The following is a 20,587-nucleotide window of genomic DNA, read 5'->3' on the forward strand; positions in this document are numbered from 1 at the left end:
CACTATGTGAAGTATGCTGATTCCAGCAACAAAGCCAACATGCAACTTCCAGGGAGTATCCCTCAGTAATAGAAACAGTCCCCGGGAATATCAAAAGGGGGATTTCATACTGAAAAAGAAGTTGGCCAAAGGCTCACATCAGGTTTGTCTGAACTTTGGAGGGCATTCTGAACACAGCGAGGACTGTGGCCACAGTGGAGAGAAGGAATGATCACAGCGACCAATAAAGACAGATGTCGATGAGGCTACACCAGATGTGTGCACACTTCAATTATGCAACGTTAAGGTGTCTGATTTTAGCTTCCCTAAAGACCACTGCAGACATGAATAGATCACACATGTATTCTCATGGTGACACAGAAAAGTACTAAATTGTTTTTAACTCTTTGAGTCCTTAGTAAATACATAAATGACCTTTAAGTTACAACAAAATTGTCTGACCAGTTTCAAAGGAGCGGCTTACACCAGTGCATTTGCTTGTGGAGGCAGAGCACATTTGCATGGTGCCTTGTTGCGTTCAACACTGGTGATCTCTGATGCACAGATTTGCCCCTTTGACCAACTGCTACCCGTGTTAACACAGCTGATACTGGGGAAATAGAAAGGAAGCAGCCATGTTAACCATTTAAGTTTCATTCTTCACTCTTCTGGCGTGACCACTATTTATTGTCTCCACTCGCTCGGTCACTCATTTTTCCTCAACATCAACACATCGTCTTCCTCCCTTCCTACTATTCTTTTCTTTCCTCTTCTATTATAATTTAAACTCAGAATATGCTTGGCAGGCCATAGGCTCTCTACAGGACATTCCTATGGGCTTAAACTATGCCCCTCCAAGCATATACTTTACAAAGTAAAAATACACATAGACTTGCCTGTGTACAGTGTGTACAGCTACAGACCACCAAGGCTCATATTTGCATTTGGAGCATGTATGTTCATAACACCACTCCCTATCCACACTCAAATTACTGAGTCTCATCTCAGTGCAGGGTTGTGCTTGTGCAGTTAAACTAGGATATATCACAACTGAGTCACATGAACGGTGGAAATGTACCTGTAATATCAGGCTCTGTGATAAATAATACATTTTTTTACACATTCACAGCCGTTGAGTAAAATCATCTTCAGCTACTGAGCAGTGAAAACAACTGGGAATGTTCAAATGTAATATTAATCTGAATATTACCATACATACAAAAAAAAAAATACTGAAGAGTTTGACCAAGAGAGACGCAAGGTAACTTTAACATGGTCTGTGTAGCTCCTGGATCCTTTTAATCAACCTTGTTTGTCTGTGTGTTCTTGTTTATGCTGCGACAGTCCAACCAGATGGCTATTGAGTCAATGCCATACAGCTTATTGCCGACTTTGCATTCCTATGAACCCAAATCATTAAACATGGAGCTGAATCCAAATGGGGTTTTGATGACAATTAGAACAAACTGCTTCGTCAGAGCTTTCTATGAGTTATAGTCCAGTTGTTTTTGACAGAGCCTTTACAAACGAAACAAACACATGTGTGTGACTCTACGTAAGACAGTGAGAAATGAGGAGGAGAGGAATGAAAGTAGGAAGAAAAGATGAGAAAGAAGGCCAAAGGCCAAACACCACCCACTCCCTTCTCTTTTGTCTTTTCCATTTCCCCACTCACTTTGTCTCATTCTGTCTGCCCCCGTTTGTGGTACTTTAAACATTCTCAAAACAATATACTAAATATTTCAGTAACTATTTCTCCATCCTACATATTTTAAAGGTGATAACACCAATTTTTTGGGAATACTTTTGTTGTATTTTTCTATTCTTGCTTCAACAGCACTGCTTTCTGTTCAGTTACGGCCTCACGTCGTCTGCTGTGTCCACTCGGAGACAGTGTCCGTTTCTGATGAAGATGCAGACTTGATCTCAACTGACGCTAAGGACCTTAAAGTGTCACTCAAGATTTCACACCGAGACAACTGTGGAAGAGCAGAAGGAGAGAGAGAGAGCGAGAGAGGATGGGTCTGAAAGCAGAGGGTGGGGATTCCACTGAGCAACTTATCACTGAACTAACAAAGAGCGGGGCTGGTCGAGTCATATATTATAATACAGCTGCTCCGGAGGGCAGATGGAGAAAAACGAGAAGGAGTAAAAGAGAAAATAAGCATTCCTCCTTTTATTTGTTGGCACAGAATAAGCTGCCCAAGCTGCCGACTCCATCTCAAGACAGTATTTCAAACATCTCAACACACGTCAAGACTGGTAAAGACAGAAGTTTAAACATGACGTGTGACTTAATAGACTCCTGTAGGTTTCATTGCCCCACAAAACATAGTTAAAGGAAACGCACGCCCCAGCTGGGAGGCTAATTAGCAACAAATGGCTTTTTCTTGCAATGATTTTAACCATTATAATTATTCAACATCCAACATGTGCAGGTGCATTCACGTGTTTTAAGTAGAGATGGATCCACGTTAGCTTCAGGTTGTGTTTATGAGATGTGCATTAAAACCATGTTATCACAGAGGAGCGTCTGCTTGTTAGTGACCCTGTGGAGTGGGGAGCTTGGAGCATAGCTTTAGGTGACAGCACCTGTGTTTGGTCTCTGCGGGGAAAAGTTTCAACCCACAAAACGACTCTCATACCCACCTGTGCGCACATGCAACCCCTGCTGCTCACGCCCTTGCCCGCCCTCCGAGTGCAACACACGAGCCTCATTCATTGACCTGATTGGATTTCAGCCCTGAGAAAAAAAAAACAACACTCCTCACCACTAGACTCTTTGCATCCGCCTCACATTGCAAAGCTGATCATCCTACAGCGTCTATACACACCACACACACTTGGATGCACACTGAGGCATGAGATTGAGATTAAAAACTACTGATCTGTTTAGATTACTCAAAATGGAAAGTGGCCCTGTGCACCCTCTGCTGCTGCTGTCCTGGGCTCAGGATGGGGGCAGACGTCCTCCCAGTGGACTGGGCTAGCTAGAGCAGTGGGTGGAGAAGGACGAAGGGTCTATTGTCTGAGGCATCTCTAAACTAAAGCATTTGCTCTGAACAGTAATTATTCCCCCTCCTCGCGTCTCTCCTCTCTCCCCATTTTTAGCCACCCCCCAACTGCTGCCCTCAAGGCTCTAATTTGGGTCACCGGCTGCAGAATGGCATCTCAGCACTCAGTCAAACCTCCACCCAGCCAACATGTGTTGGCTTTCAGAGATCTCATATCAAAACAAAAGCACATAGTGTTATTTCACTTGAAATTAATTTGTTAGCAACCATGAAAAAAATTAAATAAAGACTAATGTCACCTTCTATGTGCAGCTCTTGATCAGAAAAACACAACGAACATACATTAGTTTTCTTCAATACCCACATTTACCACCACCCCAAATTATATCTGTAACTGCCAACAAAGTAAAATTTATAGCCACCAGTACCACTAACAAACAGAAGGAAGCTGTGTAAACAGTCTTCTCAGCATCATCAGTAATTTAACCCGCAATGTCTGCGAGAAAGCAAACATACACCATTCAACACCGGGGGTGAGAAAACAACGGTGGTGCCGAGAGACGCACACTGCAAAGGCACTTCACTCATCTCTGTCAGCTGAGGAAAAAAAATATCACACAGGCACACACCACACAAAAGAGCCACCAAAACAAACAGCCGAACCATCAGAGACTGGTAGAGGAACCTGCTCATGTTTCCTCACGCTTATAAGTTGCATGTTTCACCAGTTGCCACTTTAAAAGAAGTCCTTCTTATACTTTTTGTGATGATGTGCCATAGATTAGTCGAACAGATATCCAGTGCTGTGTACCTTTCACAGTACACATGTGTAAAATCGGGGATATTACAATACATGAACATGGTTACATCTCCTGTGATGAGGTTTGCAGACAGGTAAGCTTTACTTACCGGTAGGCATTGTGAATGGTTTGGGTCTCCGTTAAAAGTGAGGGTGAATTTCTAAAAGCACAGGTTTGGATAAAGATGAAATTTCCAGAGCATCTCACATATCCAGAGTATTCCAAACAGTACTCCCAGAATATAACAAACTTTAAAACTCCATTAGAAATCTCCAGATCTCTCAGTCATTGCGAATCCTTCTCCTGGGGGGCAAACGTGCATCTTCCAAAATATAAACAGCACCATACACTCTCAGGCTGTTTTTTTTTCTTCTGGGCACACACATGAACACACTCTTCTGGCTTATTCCCTCCCTCTGTCTCCTTCTCACTTCAGTTTACTGAGGATCTCCTGTTGCCTGCTTCTCTTTCTCAATGCCTTATCCCTCCCTTTCTACGGTAGCAACACATCCACTGCACTCCGCATGAGTGTCTAAAAGTGTTCATGTGTGTGTTTGCATGTGAGCGTGTGTGTGTGTGTGTGTGAACGGCCTCTGCTCTCTCCTGCTCCCACCCTGCTGGGTATTCCCCTCCCCCTGACTCCTCCTCCCTCTTTCCACAGCAAATTACAAGGAGTTGGGAGTTCCACATCAAGTGGCTCCTCTACGTTTTCCGCTTTTCCTCTAGCTTCTTTTTATTTTATCCCGCTGTATTTTTCCTCCCACCCTTCTTCTTCTTCGTCTCCTCTCACTCCCGATTCAACCTTTTAGCTTGGTTCACGTAGGATGGGCGACACCTTTTGTATGTATGTGTCTGCTGCATGCTCAGCGGGCAGCAGAGCTACTGCTGCCAGCACACAGCTCCAGAGATCACACACACACACACACACACACACATACGCACACTTTACAAGGAAGAGGGGGAGTTAGGGCTGATCAATAGGCTGCGAGTGGGGCTCAAACAAAAGCTCGTCATTCACTGTGAGACACTGCACTGCTCATTGGTCCCAGATCAGAGAAAGGCAGAATGAGCGCACAAAACTCAAGTGGGACAATGTGAGAGAGGAACTTTGAATCTGATGACAAAATGTACATGAACATCAGATAAAATGGACACAGATCAACAATCTAATGCAGGGGTTGTATTGTGTCTCTACTTAAAAGTCAGCTGTTGGTGCCAATAACTTACCTGAGCTACAGTACTTTTACTGAATGATCCTTGTGATGTGTGCTGCAATACAGGTTTTTAATACAATAACGCATAAGAAACTCTCTTTATATGTGTAGGATGTGGATGTTTGTTGTGGCCAAACAAGAACCGTAACTGCATTTTAATTCAGACCAGGAATTACTTGGAATAATGTCAGATGGCAAATATTTGTTGAAACCACTTCAACACATAGAATAAGTTTTGTCAAATCTACCCTGCACCTTGTGGGTGTTTAAAACCATGTGCTATTAATGTGCCGTGTGTAATCTTAGAAAGCAGATATAGTTCCAGCCATGTGGCCCGTCAACACACGGGACAATGGGCCTTCAGTCTCAAACACTAAAGCAAATCTGTTGACTATTTGTCATCCCGCTTTAAAGACAGAGACCGGTCCCAGCAGCATGGGGTCTTGCTTAAACCACACCCTTCTCACAATCAATACAATAATAAAGACCCCCTGGACGACCCCTCTCTAATGGTCTGAGGGTCCACTGACCCACAAAGCTCCCTAAACCTCCACTTCAAATCCCAACTCTGTCCACCTGCCCCTCCCCCCGGCCTCCTCCACCTCTCACACATACACAAACATGTTCCATAATGAGCGTAATGAGCACCTCTTCCAAACACACAGAGGGAGTGTCTGAAGTCCTCGGTGTAACCGCGCACGACCTGTTGATGACAGGAACCTACAGCAGTGGTCCAGCTTATCTCGTGGCCTCTGTCTACTCTGACAGCCTCTGCTCCACTCCCTGCAGGATAGTGACTAAAGAGAGAGAGAGAGAAAGAACGGCCTCTCTTTTAGTGGACCTGACAGTCACCGTGTGAGAAAACATGCACACACAAGGCTTTCCAGGAGGGATGAAAGGGGAAAGAGTGAGGTTATTGATAAGACTGAAAGATTAAGGGAATGCTTTGGCTGCAGGAAAAAAAAAAAACTAAAAAAATCTGATGCTTGTTTTGTCTGACTAACACTCCAAAACCAAAAGATACTCGTATGAGTCATAAAACAGAGACTTCAATTTTAACAAGCTGGAACTAACAAACGCCGGCATTAATGCTTGATAAACGACTTAAAGGTGCGCTCCACCCTTTTGCATTACTCACTTGTGAAAGCATGTCTTGTGACGCTGTGGAGCACTTCCCAATCTAAATGATTCACCAGGTTACATTTGAATTTTGAGAGTAAGTCAACATCAACAGCATATTAACATGAAGACGGTAAACTCGGGGAATGAGCTAGACCCTCTCCAGAATCTGCACTAACTTAATAAGTAAATCTTTACAGTTGCTGTTATGCATTTACTTTTTTTTAATTTTATTATTTGGACAGAACGTCTCATAATGCACCCAATGCTCCACACCGGTTCAAGACCACCACCTTTGCTTGGACCTACTCCGCTGTCACTCCCCAAAACACGTCATGCCCCTCCACTCAGAGAAAAGGTTTCCCCAACAGACCTCACTCCTTTTCGAAGCTAACGACAGCAACAACAAGGCCGTAAGAGTGTAAGACCCTACACAGAGACAAACACTCCATCGTGCTCCCTTCATGCACTCGGAGTCAGGATTGATGGTTTGAGAGTTTGCGGCGTTGCCAGGATGATTGGGGAAGTAGCGCTTTAGTGGTCTCTATGACGACTGCAAGGCATTCATCTCCAAGGCCGAGTGGCATGTGGAAAGACAGTGAGGGGGAGAGAAAGGAGGGAGAGAGGGAAGAAAATGCTTATTGTCAATAAACCACTTCATTCCTCATAACACTCGGGCAATGCAAACAGTGAGGCAGGGCACGGGGTTCATACACACTCTGTTCAACTTTTACTGGTGGTGTACACACACACACACACACACACACACAGGCACACAATCAGTTGTTGTCAAACAGCATGCCGGCTTAAAAAGACCCCCGTCTCTTAAAGATGTTTTAGTGAGTGACTTTAATAAAAGGTGTCCCCCAACCACTTCAGCATATCCTGGAGGGAGAAGGTCTACAGCCAGTGTGAGGTGGAGAACTGATTTGATGCTTGTTATTGCAGTGGGCTGTGTGTGTGTGTGTGTGTGTGTGTGTGTGTGTGTGTGTGTACTGCTCACACAGCCCGACAGCCTCTTCATTTTCTCAGCTGTCCACAGTTTAAGGCGAGGACTGGGTTTCTGTGGTAACAGCACATGAAGGACTAAATGGAGAGAGTTTACAGAGAAATAGATTCAGAGCCTCAGAGAGACTGTGACTAATGGCAGGAGTTTGTGGGTGGAGGGGTCATTCATATACAGTTTCCCCCTCCCTCTGTGACCCTGTCCGTCTTTGTCATTAGCGAGATGGATCATCTGCAGACAAACTCACCCTTTCTTTCTCCTGACACAGATTCCTGAAGTGTCACTAACTCTTAAAGCTTTTGTTCTTGCCGCCTGAGCTCTTCATTAACCCCTTCACACACAGCTTAGTCCCCCTTTCACACCTTAAGGTGGAAAACTATTTCTTCACTGTGTGACAGTAACATACTTTATATTTTCAGGTTGTTCCAGAAGAAGAAGAAATAATAAAACGTCACTTCACTTCAGGTTGATGTAAGAAAGTGCTCTTCTGTTATCCCGTACGTGATGCAATGCAGCACCTTTGACTGTCAAGGTGAATAATCTGAGCCTATAAATCAAGCAAGCAGCAACAACATGCAAACACTTTAACATATTGAGGTGTCAAGGGTCATTTTATTTATGTCTATAATCACGATTAACTCAGCTAAAATCCTGTGGCGATTTTCTTTTTCCCAGATTTATGAGGTTCTCTGATTTTTGGACGGTATTCCCTCAAGCAGCAGCAGCAGACGTCTACTTGCTGTGCCAGGACAACTCCAGGAATTTATGTGTTTTGCTGGCCTGAAATGGGACTGAGGAACTGACTCGAGGTTCTATACAGTAAGAGAAGGAATCCCTCAAAGTTGGCTGTATGGTAGGAGCCAGGGGAGCGTCCAGCAAAACAAGGATCCATTCCAACAGACTAAACAACAACAGCGACACAGAAATAACTACAGCTCCAAAACAAGGGCAACAGCAAATGATACAGCAGGGTGGCACCACAGCCTCGAAAAGTATTTATGATAGCAGGATAATGTCAGTATTCAACTACGCAGTGAGTTGGTATTTACATTAACAAATGAAAGACAGCAAGCTGATGACCAGGAGCTAGATTGAAGAGAGAGGGGGTGAAGTAAAGAGTAGAAAAGTAGGTAGGTGGTTTTCAGGAATATCAACTTCTATTTCCAATAACTGTATGATTCAGCTGTAGGGATTGCAGAATGTTTCTTTATACAACCCCCCTTCGTTTTTGGAAACTATGCATGAATATACGTACTTTTACAAACAGAGCTCTGCTCTGAATTAAGCGTGATAGTGAAACTACAATAGTGTTGACGGCTGCAGTGTGTGTGTGCATATATGTACCGAGTTAATGTGTGTTAAGTATGTGAGCATATGTGGCGGATAATGCAGGAAGATGTGTTTAGCATGCAGGACGACGGTCCTGCTCCAGTAAAAGAGACCAACAGAGCGAAGACTGAGGGAATTTTCTTCCATTAGGGAAATTCTAATCTATATAGTACGATTAAAAATACAAAATGTTCTATACGTGTTGTGAAGATTCTTTGATTTACTTATTATTAAGGTCAATAGATTCATATTACATATGTTTATAGACAGAGACGCCTGATCACTGATCAAACACTTCTCTAGCGATGATACTACATAGAGGCTTGTTACTGCAGACTAGTCTGAAAGATGATATCTCACCATGTCATACATGCCAGAAAGGAAAATCATAGGTATTATGGCAAAGATCTTCATTCCATGAGTTATGTGACAACAAAAACACAGAGTCTGACTAAGAACCACACAGCAAGAATAGAAGAAACAATAACAAACTATGAATTAAACAAATATTAAGCAAACAACAAACATTTTCTACATGAAGAATTTTGCCATGAACTTAAGGTTGTTAAAGCCGCACATGACAGCAAATGAGTCCATCCTTTTTTCGATGGCAAATCTTTGTCCCCCAGAAGCTGGGTGCTCCAGTTAGAGCTCCAAGAATGAGGACACACCACAGAGGAGAACACACGTGTATATGCACACACACCAAATCACGAGGTGAGAATGTAAGGTTACTGTATTGAAACTACACCCTGGAAAAGCCAGATCGCTCTGAAAGCGCTGCTAAATCAGGTGTCACCAAATGTTGGCTTTATCAGCCTTCGCAAGACAAAACAAACAAGCCTATCACCACACACGCAGCAATACCACCAATGTAGTGGCCAGTGACTCCCAAGCCTAAACAGAAACTGGAGGTCTGACTATAGCAGACTACCATGGGGTCTAATTACACAAGTGGGCAAAGGTTCCATTAGAGTCACACTAAATTGAAACTTTGGGCAGAGTAATTGGAGCTCAGGCTCGGTTTGGTGGACTCGACATCTGTAATTATGATTAAATAAAGACCTGGGCTTTTAAAGAAGGAGAAACTCTGTACTGTGTCTAAGCCTGCTGTGAAAGCAGAGCTATTTACAGTGAATTAAAATCTGTTCTCACACCAACACACTGCAGCCACATACAGTGTCCTAGTAGTTTAGTACACAATACAAAGGCAATGACAAGCTGTCACTCACCTCACAGAGACCATTCCCACAATTATCCTTTCCTCAGCTGCGCGTATCCCAGTATCTTTTCACAGGTTAGATCCATGTCCGGGCATTTGAAAAGTTTCATACAGTCTCAGAAAAGGGGAGGTAGGTCGTGCTCGAGTCAAGGCGGCCCGGTTCGTGGTCCACACCTCTACGGTATGAGGTCAGTTCAGAGAGAAGAAGAAACACTGACAAAAAAAAAAGAGGGAGAGAGAGAGAGATGGGGGAACAGATGGAAGCAAAACGCAAAAGAACTGACTGCCCACTGGGAGGGGAGGGGGAGCGACAGGGAGAGAGGAGCTTGCACATCCAAGCAGCCCACTTCCTGACCAATTACTGCTGCAAGACTAGTTTCTCTGCCTCTTTTCCAACTGGGCCCTTGCTCTCTCTCTGTCTCTTTCTCTCTCTCTCTCTCACTTTGCAGTGTGGGATCGCCACAAGATCTGGACAGCGGCCAGCACTGCAGGCGACACAAGTGACAGGAATTGCACTGGAAAAAGCAAAAGCAGCTGTCACTGACACTGTGACAACATGCCAAGAGACAGGGGAAGAAGGGAAGCAACATCGATCTGGAGCTAATGTGAGATAATATGGAGGACAGTAATTAGCAGAACTGTGGCATGGGTAGGGTGAGACAGAATGAGACAAGCTGAGGTAGAGTAGGAGGGGGAAAAAAAAGAGGGCAGAACAAGGACGAAACATCTTGTCCGACACCCCCATCCCAAAAAGAAAAACAGCCAAATGGGTCACACAGCTCACAGCACCCGATTAGAGCCCCCCTTTTTTTGACCCCCTTCAATATCAAAGTCTTTTGGACGCAAGAGGTCGGGTCTAAAAGGTCAGACTACCTGAAAACACATGAGGAGCTGAGATCACAGGAGCCCGAGCTCAAAGTGCAACCTGCTGTGACTCAGCCCGTGTAAGCACACAGAGAAAATATCCAAGCTGGTGGTCATTGTGTGCGCGAGTAATTTGGTCATTGTTCTGCATTCAGAGGCAGGATGAAGGAAAGTCCCTTCTCTCAGAGCCAGTGGCTGTTGTTCCTGCCTCCTGGTAGCAAGGCTTCCTGGGATTGATAAAGCAGCTCCTGGCCCTGTCAGCGCACACACTTTCTCACTTCCATGTTTTCAGCGGTCTTAAGTTTTTCCAGGGAAAACAAACCTGCACATGAGTCTGCAGCAATCGCAGATAGTGGCAAACACTGCCCTTTGATAAGAAAAATACACTTCACTATAAAAACATGACCTACATTTTTGTGCATATAATTGAGTGTGCAGTAACTTTTAATATATGTCAATCAAACTGAGGAACTTTTTTAACCTCTGCTATCAGTGACTAGTGATCACACAAAAAAAGGTAGGGGTCAACGACTGGCCACCATTAAGCTCACCTAGATAAACTGACCAATGCTTTGCAGTTTCCTTTGTAACCAAACACCACACCTTGCATTTTAAAACCCACACAGAGACAATGACATACGATAGCAGCGTCTCAGAGGAAAAACAAGCGGAAAAGCTGCTGACGACCGGTCACGGTTATCATAGCTTTTATTTTGCTTTTTGGACAAGATGGGTGGAGTTCACCAGACGTGTCAGGTAGGTTGTCAAACACAGCAGAGCAAACTAAACGGACCTCTCAAAGCTTTCCTGTCATTGTAAAACCTGAAAATAATCGAAAGTTCTTGTATCTTGTAACATCTTGTATATTCTGTGAATCTACGCATCACCCAGGGTAAGTATCATAAGCTAAAATGAATTGTACTGTAATTCAAACAAAACTATGACTCAAGAAAATAATCAATCAATAATGAAAATAGCAGAAAGTAGGTGAAGGCCAGCCTGCACTGATGTCATATACTGAGCTGTGATTATGAAGAGGAAGCCAAGTCATATCCTATTCCAAATACACAGGTGTTGCCTTTACCACAAAAGACTAAAAATTCAGAATAAAATGGCTGTATGCAATGGAAAAAGGGAAGGTCAGTATATTTTTGTCTGTGGACACTAGTGGACATAAAGGGATGTGTGTTGTCCAACAGGAAAACAGAAGAGATTGAATAAAAGTTGAATTAGACATCAGCCCAGGACCTCCCTAGCTAACAACAGGAAGAAAACCCCCTATGCCCCGCCACCATTTCCTTCCTATCCTCAGCTTCCTTTATCTGATTGTTTATATTCTGAAGGAGTCAAACAGGATGTGACATCATTAAGCAGGTGAATCACATTCATGTGACAGCTTTAGTCACTTCAGCGTCATTTGAAAATTAATTTTTTTATCTTCTCTATCCAGGGATTTCCTGGGGTGATTCAAAGCACAGTAAATGTTTGTGAGTACAACTTCTATAAAAAAAACTATCAGTGTAGGACAAGTAAAAAAAAAAAAAACATTGAACCTGAAGGCAACTATATAAATGATGTGGCAAACATCATGTTGGAGGCTCTGAAATACACACACACAATAAAATAATAATTCTTGTTTGCTTTCACAAGTGTAACCGATACAGCCTCCCTGGCTATAAATATGAATGGGGCATCTCAGTGAGAGCATGTGCTTGGCATTAAGATTAAAAGGGTTACATTATAGTTAAAAACAGGGAAGAAGCAACAACTCAACTGCTGGGCTGCTCTCCTCAGAAGTAGGAGCCAAAGTGCATTACTGCTCAGACTAAGATAAAGCAGCGGAGAGTCAAGCCGTCTGCATGTGACTACAGTTGATGTGTGTGTGTAACCACCACACTCTGTATGCCTACAAGTCTGCTTATGTGGGTTTGAGCATGATAAAGAACCAGGAGTGCATGTTGGCAGGTTCCCTTTGACCTGTGGAGGCTTTATTTTCTCTCATATTCATATGGGCTAATACTCAGCCTTTCCCATGCCAGTGAAAACCATGGAAGCTGAGCCCTCTCTGGCCTTCTCCCCTCTTTAGGGAACCTAAGATGTCACTGCACACAAAAGGAGCCATGAAAGCCGTCCAACTCAAGCAGGGGCTATTATTTACAGTACCAAAAGAAAATCGCTCCTCTGCTGAACAGTAACCCTCCCGAAGAGCGTCAGCCGTCTGTCTCCTTGTAATGCTCCTCTTCCTTTGCCCTTTTCCAATACCTTTGTTTCATTTTCTAGCTCTTTTCTCTGCCTTCACTCTCTTCCACTCATCTCTCTCCAACCCTGTCCCCCCCCAACATAATAAAGTAAATAGTGGGTTTTTGTGACAAGTAAGCCCAAAATTAGGAGTAGGCTATAAACTGTGGCTTTGTCGACCCTCACTCAGCTTTCAAAGCAGCAAAACATATTCAAAAAGAAATGGCTCTGCATGTATAAACTATACACACAGATGTGACACAACACAAATATGGCAAGCTACCCATGTTGAAAATAAAGGCATGAGGACATTTGGCCAAACTTACAAAGCTATCTGCTTTATCTGAACCTTTCAAAACAGAGCATGTATGCAATGGATATGTTTATTCTGTATAAACTTCACTAAGTGCTGAATTGTCCTGCTTATACCAGCACTCTTTGAAGTTTCTGTGATGAATACATTTAATCAACGAATCAAAATTACAAGGGAAATTGACAGGCTTGGCAGAGTGAATTATTTTAGGTATAAGCATAACTGGTTTTTAAACATTGCTTTGCAATAGGACTGTAGGCTGTGCCACTTTTCCCCCTCAACCATCTGTTTGCACGACTGACACAGTGGTCACTGCCTGCTGCAGCCTGTTGGCTGGAGGTTACTGTATGAATTGTAGCCCACACTGGTCCAGCTGGTGTGTGAGGTAACATGTGGCATTAATAATTTGGGGGAAAGAGTTGCGGCGCTCTAGTAGTGAATTGTTAGAGCGCATGCCACATAACTCTCTAAATAGCCATGGTTCCTGTCTGTCTGCAACTTACTGTTAATAAAAGCAAAAACTGTATATGGCTGTTAAAAAGGAAACAAATCTGTGTCCAGTGAACGACAGGAGCAGGTTTTTGGCTAAGGCAAATCTTCTTGATAAAGAAAGTTTAAAGTTGATGATAAAGTTGCCTGAAGGCCTGAGAAAAACACTGGGTAAGCTGTGTTGTGTTGGGTTTGGATCCAAGGCAAAGCACACATCCTTTTTAACAGTTTGAGTCCCAGAGTATCTCAAAGATCAGTTCTGTTGGTTTGGAGATACATGTGCTCATGCTCAAGCTGAGGTTCAATACCAACATAACAACAATTGGAATATTTTACCATTGAATACTAAATGCATAAGTAACCAGCACAGCTTCAAAAAGGAAGTACGAATGTGCCTCAAGGAAATGTGGAAGCCTAAGTGTGTAATTTGTACATGTGTGTATGTGATATTTCTGTTTTTTTAGTATGAGTATTTGCTCTGTTTCTTATTGTGCTAAATAAACTAGACTAACAACAACAGGTCAACATATAAAGTATCTTTACTCCATCTAAATGAGGTTGTTAGCGGCATCTGGAACTAGAAAAGGTAGTGTTCACCTGTCACCTGGTGTTTACAGGAAATACAGATGTTAGTGACAGGTCTTAACTACAACCAGATGTGACCATGAGGAAGATGATCCCCATAAACACGTCACCACCCTCAGACACTCTCCACGGCCTGAAGGAACAAAGATAAGAGGACAAGATAATATGCGATGCATTTAAAGTCTCCTATATTAAATGGTGTAAATGTTGAGACATTAGAGAATGTGTTTTTGCTTATTTAACCATAAAGCAGGACTTCCAAACTGTTTTAATGACATGACAGTACATGAGATCATGATGACTTTATAATGAGGCCAAAACCAGCAGCCTATTTTAGCCTAGGTCAAAGGCTGCTTTTCTAAATCAAGTCTGAGATACTGTCTTTCATTCTATTTTGTTACATTTCTCCACAGTAACACTACCTCTCATTATCTCGCTCCCTCTCTGTGTGCCGTTATCTGTCTTTAGGTTCACTGCAGTGTTCGCCACCTGTATTATGTTTCAGCTGGAGTGTGCTGCTAATATAGGCCAGATCAGTGGATTCAATGGCAACACCCAGCCACCCGAGCCCAGACCCCCACCCTGCCACCCACATACACACACACACACACACACACACACCCCAATGGAGCTGTGACACAAGTCAGGATATAGGACAAGAGAGAGATAGAGAAAATAGCTTGGAAAGAAGATCATCACATCAGGTCAAAAAGATTGAAAATGTTGTGTTAACAGGCGACAGATGCAAAATCTCACTTTTAAGAAGAGGCAGCAGAAAATGTCTTGAACAGTGAGTCAAGCCCCACAGTTCCTCTTCTTTTGATCCACTTATGGTTCTAGAGAAACTGACATGCATCTCGTCCTTATCAATCATGATTTGACAATGCTACAGTTACTGTGAAAACCTTTATTTCATATATTATGGCCAGGCCTACTCAAAAGACAGAACCCACTGTAGTGCCACAGAGGAACTACTGTGTGAAGCCGCTGTCACTAAAGCACTGTGAGCAAAAGTGACTGAGCAGAAATAACAAACAAAACAAATGTATGGACGTGTATGAGATGTGTGATGACGTAGTGCATGACGTGCATTACCAAGAATGCACACTATAGGAGTGGTCTATATGCGGGTCCTAGATACAAGGCAGCCAAGGAGAGAACAAGGTGGAAGAGGGAGGAGGCTCCCGTATTTTTAGCATTGTTCGCCTGCGCACTTATCACCAGGCTGTGATTTAGGGACGAGCTTCTGCCTCCGCTTCACAGCTCGTAATGGCCCATCGTGATCCCTTTTAAAAACGGAGGTCTTTCAGCACTAAAAGTAGAGCCTTGGAATGTCGAGACAAAAATAATTCACAACAAAGGAACAAAAAAAAAAATGTTTGAAATAAAGAACCATAAAATAATATTGTCATCCAGGGAGTTTACAACTGTTTGATCATTTAGCAAACTGCACCTGTGGAGTGCTCAGTACAGTGCAACTTCCTAAAGTACAATTCATTCACATCAAACAGGATCACACACACACACACACACACACACACACACAAGAGCACAAGACCTCCACTCATGCAGACCTAAGAGGCTATTTATACACCACTTCCTTTTACTTACCCAACACATTGTTCAGACCACATCTGTTGAGGGCCAAGGGCACAATGGCTAGTCCATATAGCTGACCACACACGCGCACACGCACACACACACACACACACACACACACACACACACACACACACACACACACACACACACACACACACACACACACACACACACACACACGCAGCCCTGCAGCAGCCAGACACAAGCCATCATTCAGAAATATCCACAGCTTTTGTTCAGGGTCCGAGCTACAAACTCCAAAAGCTGATACCACCTGTTACACAGGCTGACATTCTTGCACTCCCATTCATGCACACCCACGCACGCACACACACACACACACACACACACACACACACAGGAGCTCACATCTCCAAACAAGCGCTCACAAAGTCTATCAAAATCTAAACACACGTATTCATTCACACGCGCCTGCATACAAACTTGCACAGTTGAAACGTGTTAATTCTGTCGAGCACAGTTGGCCATTTGGCTAAGTGCTAAAGATGACAGCTCATTACACTCTGTCTGTTTCATGTCAGCTTTAATCCAACAGGAAGTCAGTAAGGGGCTTTAAAAAGCCACCACACGGCTCACAACCTACATGGCCCAGGGGCTGTCGGCACGCAGCCGCAGCTGAAGACTCAATACAAAAATCACAAAATCTGTTAGCTGCAGAAATCCTGCAGGATTTTGTTAAAGATTGAGACAGAGGCTCTCAAACAAACAAAACATACACATGTGCACTAACTTCTGATTCCCAGAATTCCAAAAACATTGCCGTCCCTTTCAGCCATTTACTCAGAGTTATTTCCTATGAGGACGGGAGCTGCCCAAAATGGCCCCTAAGGGGTAAACAGCCCAGATCATTATCTTCCCGGCTCTGCACCAGCAAGCCACAGGGGTACAGCGGTGGGACAGAATAGGGGATACAGGAAACCAGTATGGTTTCCATTTTCAAACCACTAACCCAACCATCCCACCACAGATATTCATAAATCAGAGCCAGGTACACAGTAACACATAGTAAAAGCCTGCAATTTAAGGTCGTTCACACCTTCAACCTTTACGTGGACTGAAGTTAAATGCCACTTTTTCTAACATTATGATCAGTCTTGGTTTTCACGAGGCTGCTGTCTGTACCTTTTGGCTCGAACTGCAGCGACAGAGCCTGCTCCTCATTTTTCACTCCCTCTACATATTTTTTTCCCCACTGTACAGGAAACAGTCGTTTGTCAACACCGCAAATAAATGTTGTTTGTTTCCTCTCCTTGTCTGGGGATTTTTTGGTCCATTTGGAAACAACGTGACAGATCCTAAAATGTAGAGCTGACATGTGCTACATGTTTTCCTAAACCAAGCAGACCATAAAAAGATGGGCTGAAACTGATATTTAAGGAAAATGTAAAACGCACCTACATTCTCACTTCACTGAATCAGCTGCAACAGTTCCTTTTTTTAAAAGCCCAAACTAACAGTTTTAAATCACAGTAAAAGATCATTATGCATCCAAATGAATCCACTAATCCTCTGCTTATGTGGGCATCCACGCTGTTACACCCCAGCGTTCACAGAGTCGGACCCCTGCCTCACTGCAGACGGGGGTTTCCCTGCCAAACGCTGCACAAGAATAAAACAAAGCCATCACACCGAGGCTGATGGGGGAGGCGGGAGAGCATGCAGGGGTGCAGGGTAGGGGTGTCAGGGGAGGGTGGAAAGTGAGAGGAACAGCTGCTGAGTGGGAGAGTTGGATGAAGCGGGGACACGGAAGAAAAGGAAAGCTGGAGGAAGGTGGGGGGAGTTCTCTTTTTTCTCTGTCAGTGAAATAAATTACTTTTATGTTTGCAGCCTGTTCAGGCTATGCTATCGTTAGGGTGACCCCCCCTACCACCACCACCACCACCATCACCACCACCAACTTTACTCCATAGCCCCCCTCTGGTTTCTTTAGGTGCTCACAAATTGACGAGTGCACAATGACTCTGCTTGTTGCAACATTTCACCCCCCCCTCCCCAGACTCTTGGATTAGTGTGGAAAGTTCAGCAAAAAATGGCAGCAAAAGTTTAATCACAGAATTCTGCAGGCATCTTAACATGTGCATGCACACACACGTACACACACACGTACACACACGCTGAGCAATAAATTAAACTTGCTCTAGTATCATTATGAAAATTGTATCTTTCAATATAACCATAATGCACCAGAAGCCATAACAACAAGCTGTAAAAATGCATTCTGCTGCCATCAGAGCATCTTGCCCTTTAGCCTTTTGATCAGCTGACTCACGTTAGTACCTAAGTGCAATTCCCAAGAACAGCTTAGCTCATAAATTTATATTACCATTACTGTTTTAGTGCTTTGGGTATAGACATGTAGCAAAACATAATTCCTCTCACACCCTGTTGTTAGTTACCCGGCTGTTTCTAAGAAACAAACCGGTAGGTGCATGTATAAGTCTGCATGTGAGGTGGTACACAGCAAGGCACACTTTGAACAACCCTCTTGCATGAACAGTTGGTTTGACCCACAGGTTGCACATGTTTGAGTTGGTATAGCCCTTGGCGACATTCAAATACAGCTGCTCAGTCCACTCTTAGTGCCACTAGGAAAACACCAGTCAGCAAATAAAAAGACTAAAAACAGATTTACAACTTGAGGCCCTAAACAAAATTTATTTGGGATATTTTATATACTTAATGCAAGCTGGTTGGCCTCTAATTTAATACAAGAGCTAAAAAAAAGTTTGCAACTTCCTCTCCACAGATTTTTTTCTGATTTTTCTTCGTGCAGCACTGACTGACTTGCAACTGCTCTAACCCTCCTTCAATCTTTGTTTCCCCTCGGCAGTACTTTTCACATATACATTAAAATGAATGGATGCTAGAAATAGTGCACTATATTGGGAGGGGGGGTGTAGACATAACAAAAATCAGGGAGGAAAGAAGCCAGCCACATATACAGGGCTATGGGGAATACACTGAAGAGCAGGAAGGGAGGCGCAGAGGCCAACAATGGCACACATTCACATTCTGGTTTCAACCGACTAGTTTCTGGTAGCCTCATTATTTAGTAGACCTAAGTGGAACAACAGCATAAGAATTTAAATCTGGTACTAAAATTGTTGGAAATCAAGTGGATATGAAAATGCCTCTTCCATGAGTTGATGCTAAAACAACAGATAGATGACTAATTGTTTGGATACACAGTAGATTTGCTTTTCAATGTGAGGTACTTGCCAGTGTTGCAATATTTATTCATTTCAAAATTATTATAATGATAAAACAAATAAATGAAATGTCAGATGTGAAAGAATGAAATAGAAACTATAATCTCCCTACAGAAACTCCCTTGTCACTGACATAGTTTTACCTTCACGTCACCAGACTTTAATCGTTTTTATTTAAAACTAATGACATCTCAGGTTCAAACGGCAATAGACTGATAGACCCTAAAACACAAAAATACTAGGAGAATACTTATAGGGGGGACAAAACTGTATGGCCACAGCAGAAACATCACATTGCTAATATAGGACTGAGGAGATATTTAAATATAACTAAAGGAATGTATTCTCCACCACAACATTCAACTCCACATACTTTCCCACTTCAGAGTTCACCAACCTGTTAAACTTAGCAAGGAATCTGCCTGACTGGCATAAACATGTCACTGGTCCTCATGGGATGTTCTCTGGCTATGGTGAGCTGGTGACCTCTGACCCAACCTGGCATTCTTCCTCCTCTCATCCTCCTCTTTCTGCCCCCAGTGGGCATTCGATGGATTTTTAGGAGGGTAAAACTCTCATCGGCATGATGAAGTGAGGAGAAAGGAAAGGGGTCTTTTTAATCACTATATATAATGATAATAATAATAATAATTAAATAATTATATTTAAAACCTGTGAAGCATGATTCTAAAAGTAAGTCCGGAGTAGAGGAGAAATCGAAATATAGATATCATGGGTGTCTGTTTATTTTAATAGATGAATAAACACATAAAAACACAACCAAGTGCCACATGTTTCCACTTGTTGAGTAATACCTACTTATCTATGCACAGGCATCATATTCAGCCTTTATAATATCTACAGACCCTTAGTGGGCAGTGATGTTGTCTGCATCCACTGTACAACAAGTGCATATCAACAAAGCTGCACTTCCATATATAGCCACTACTATCAAGATTCCTTTCATACTATCTGAAATTAGCCTGCTGCATTCAGAGCAGGAGTATATCAGTCTTGGCCTGACCCTGACCTCTAACCTTTTGGCCATTACCAACCATTACCCCTATACAAAGTAATAAATTAAAAGCTTTATCCATGCTGACACTTTGTATTACGTGCATGAGTGGTTAGCAAGTCTTCCTTTTGAGTATTGTAATCGTTACAAATAGAGATCATGCAGAGCAACAATAAAATTATTGTAATACTAAGCAATGCCACAATCTTTGTAATCGGTCTCTTAAGAATAGCTTCTGTTCAGTCAGGTGGGTATTAAAGCTGCCATGAAAGCACATATTAAAATACCTTCTAAGGTAGCATTTGAAGTGTTAAAGTCAGTGGGCTAAACTTTTCCCTCTCCCCATCACAAACCTTCTAATTAGGTAAAACATGTTCTTACAGCAGATCTCCAAAGCACTTTAAGTAGTGCATACTTGTACTTAAATCACAGACTATAGGTATGTCTGTTGAACAAATACAGACACCTGTGTGTTATCAGATACACACAGCGGATTGAGACATTCTTACATTTGCACAAATACACCCACACATGGTTCATTTAACATCTGAAGTAGATGCATAAAAAG

At 42.9% G+C, this 20,587-nt stretch overlaps 1 protein-coding gene across 3 annotated transcripts in view; it reads right to left on the bottom strand.

Annotated features, from left to right (window-relative positions):
* LOC113149295 (pleckstrin homology domain-containing family G member 1) overlaps positions 1–10,006 on the bottom strand; it is a 33,729-nt gene extending 23,723 nt beyond the window's left edge. The window contains exons 1-2 of one of the 3 annotated variants that reach the window (XM_026341322.1): positions 9,694–10,006; positions 5,656–5,804 (exon numbers count right to left, since the gene is read on the bottom strand). In XM_026341322.1, the coding sequence (XP_026197107.1) occupies positions 5,656–5,804; positions 9,694–9,707 (163 nt within the window). In that variant the 5' untranslated portion in view covers positions 9,708–10,006. Of the gene's footprint in view, positions 1–3,902; positions 4,355–5,655; positions 5,805–9,693 lie in introns of those variants that run through there. The other 2 variants (XM_026341324.1, XM_026341323.1) reach the window with 2 other exon arrangements.
* Positions 10,007–20,587: the final 10,581 nt, after the last annotated feature.

The sequence above is a fragment of the Anabas testudineus genome, chromosome 24 (genome assembly GCF_900324465.2).
Source record: "Anabas testudineus chromosome 24, fAnaTes1.2, whole genome shotgun sequence".
Lineage (NCBI taxonomy): Eukaryota > Metazoa > Chordata > Actinopteri > Anabantiformes > Anabantidae > Anabas > Anabas testudineus.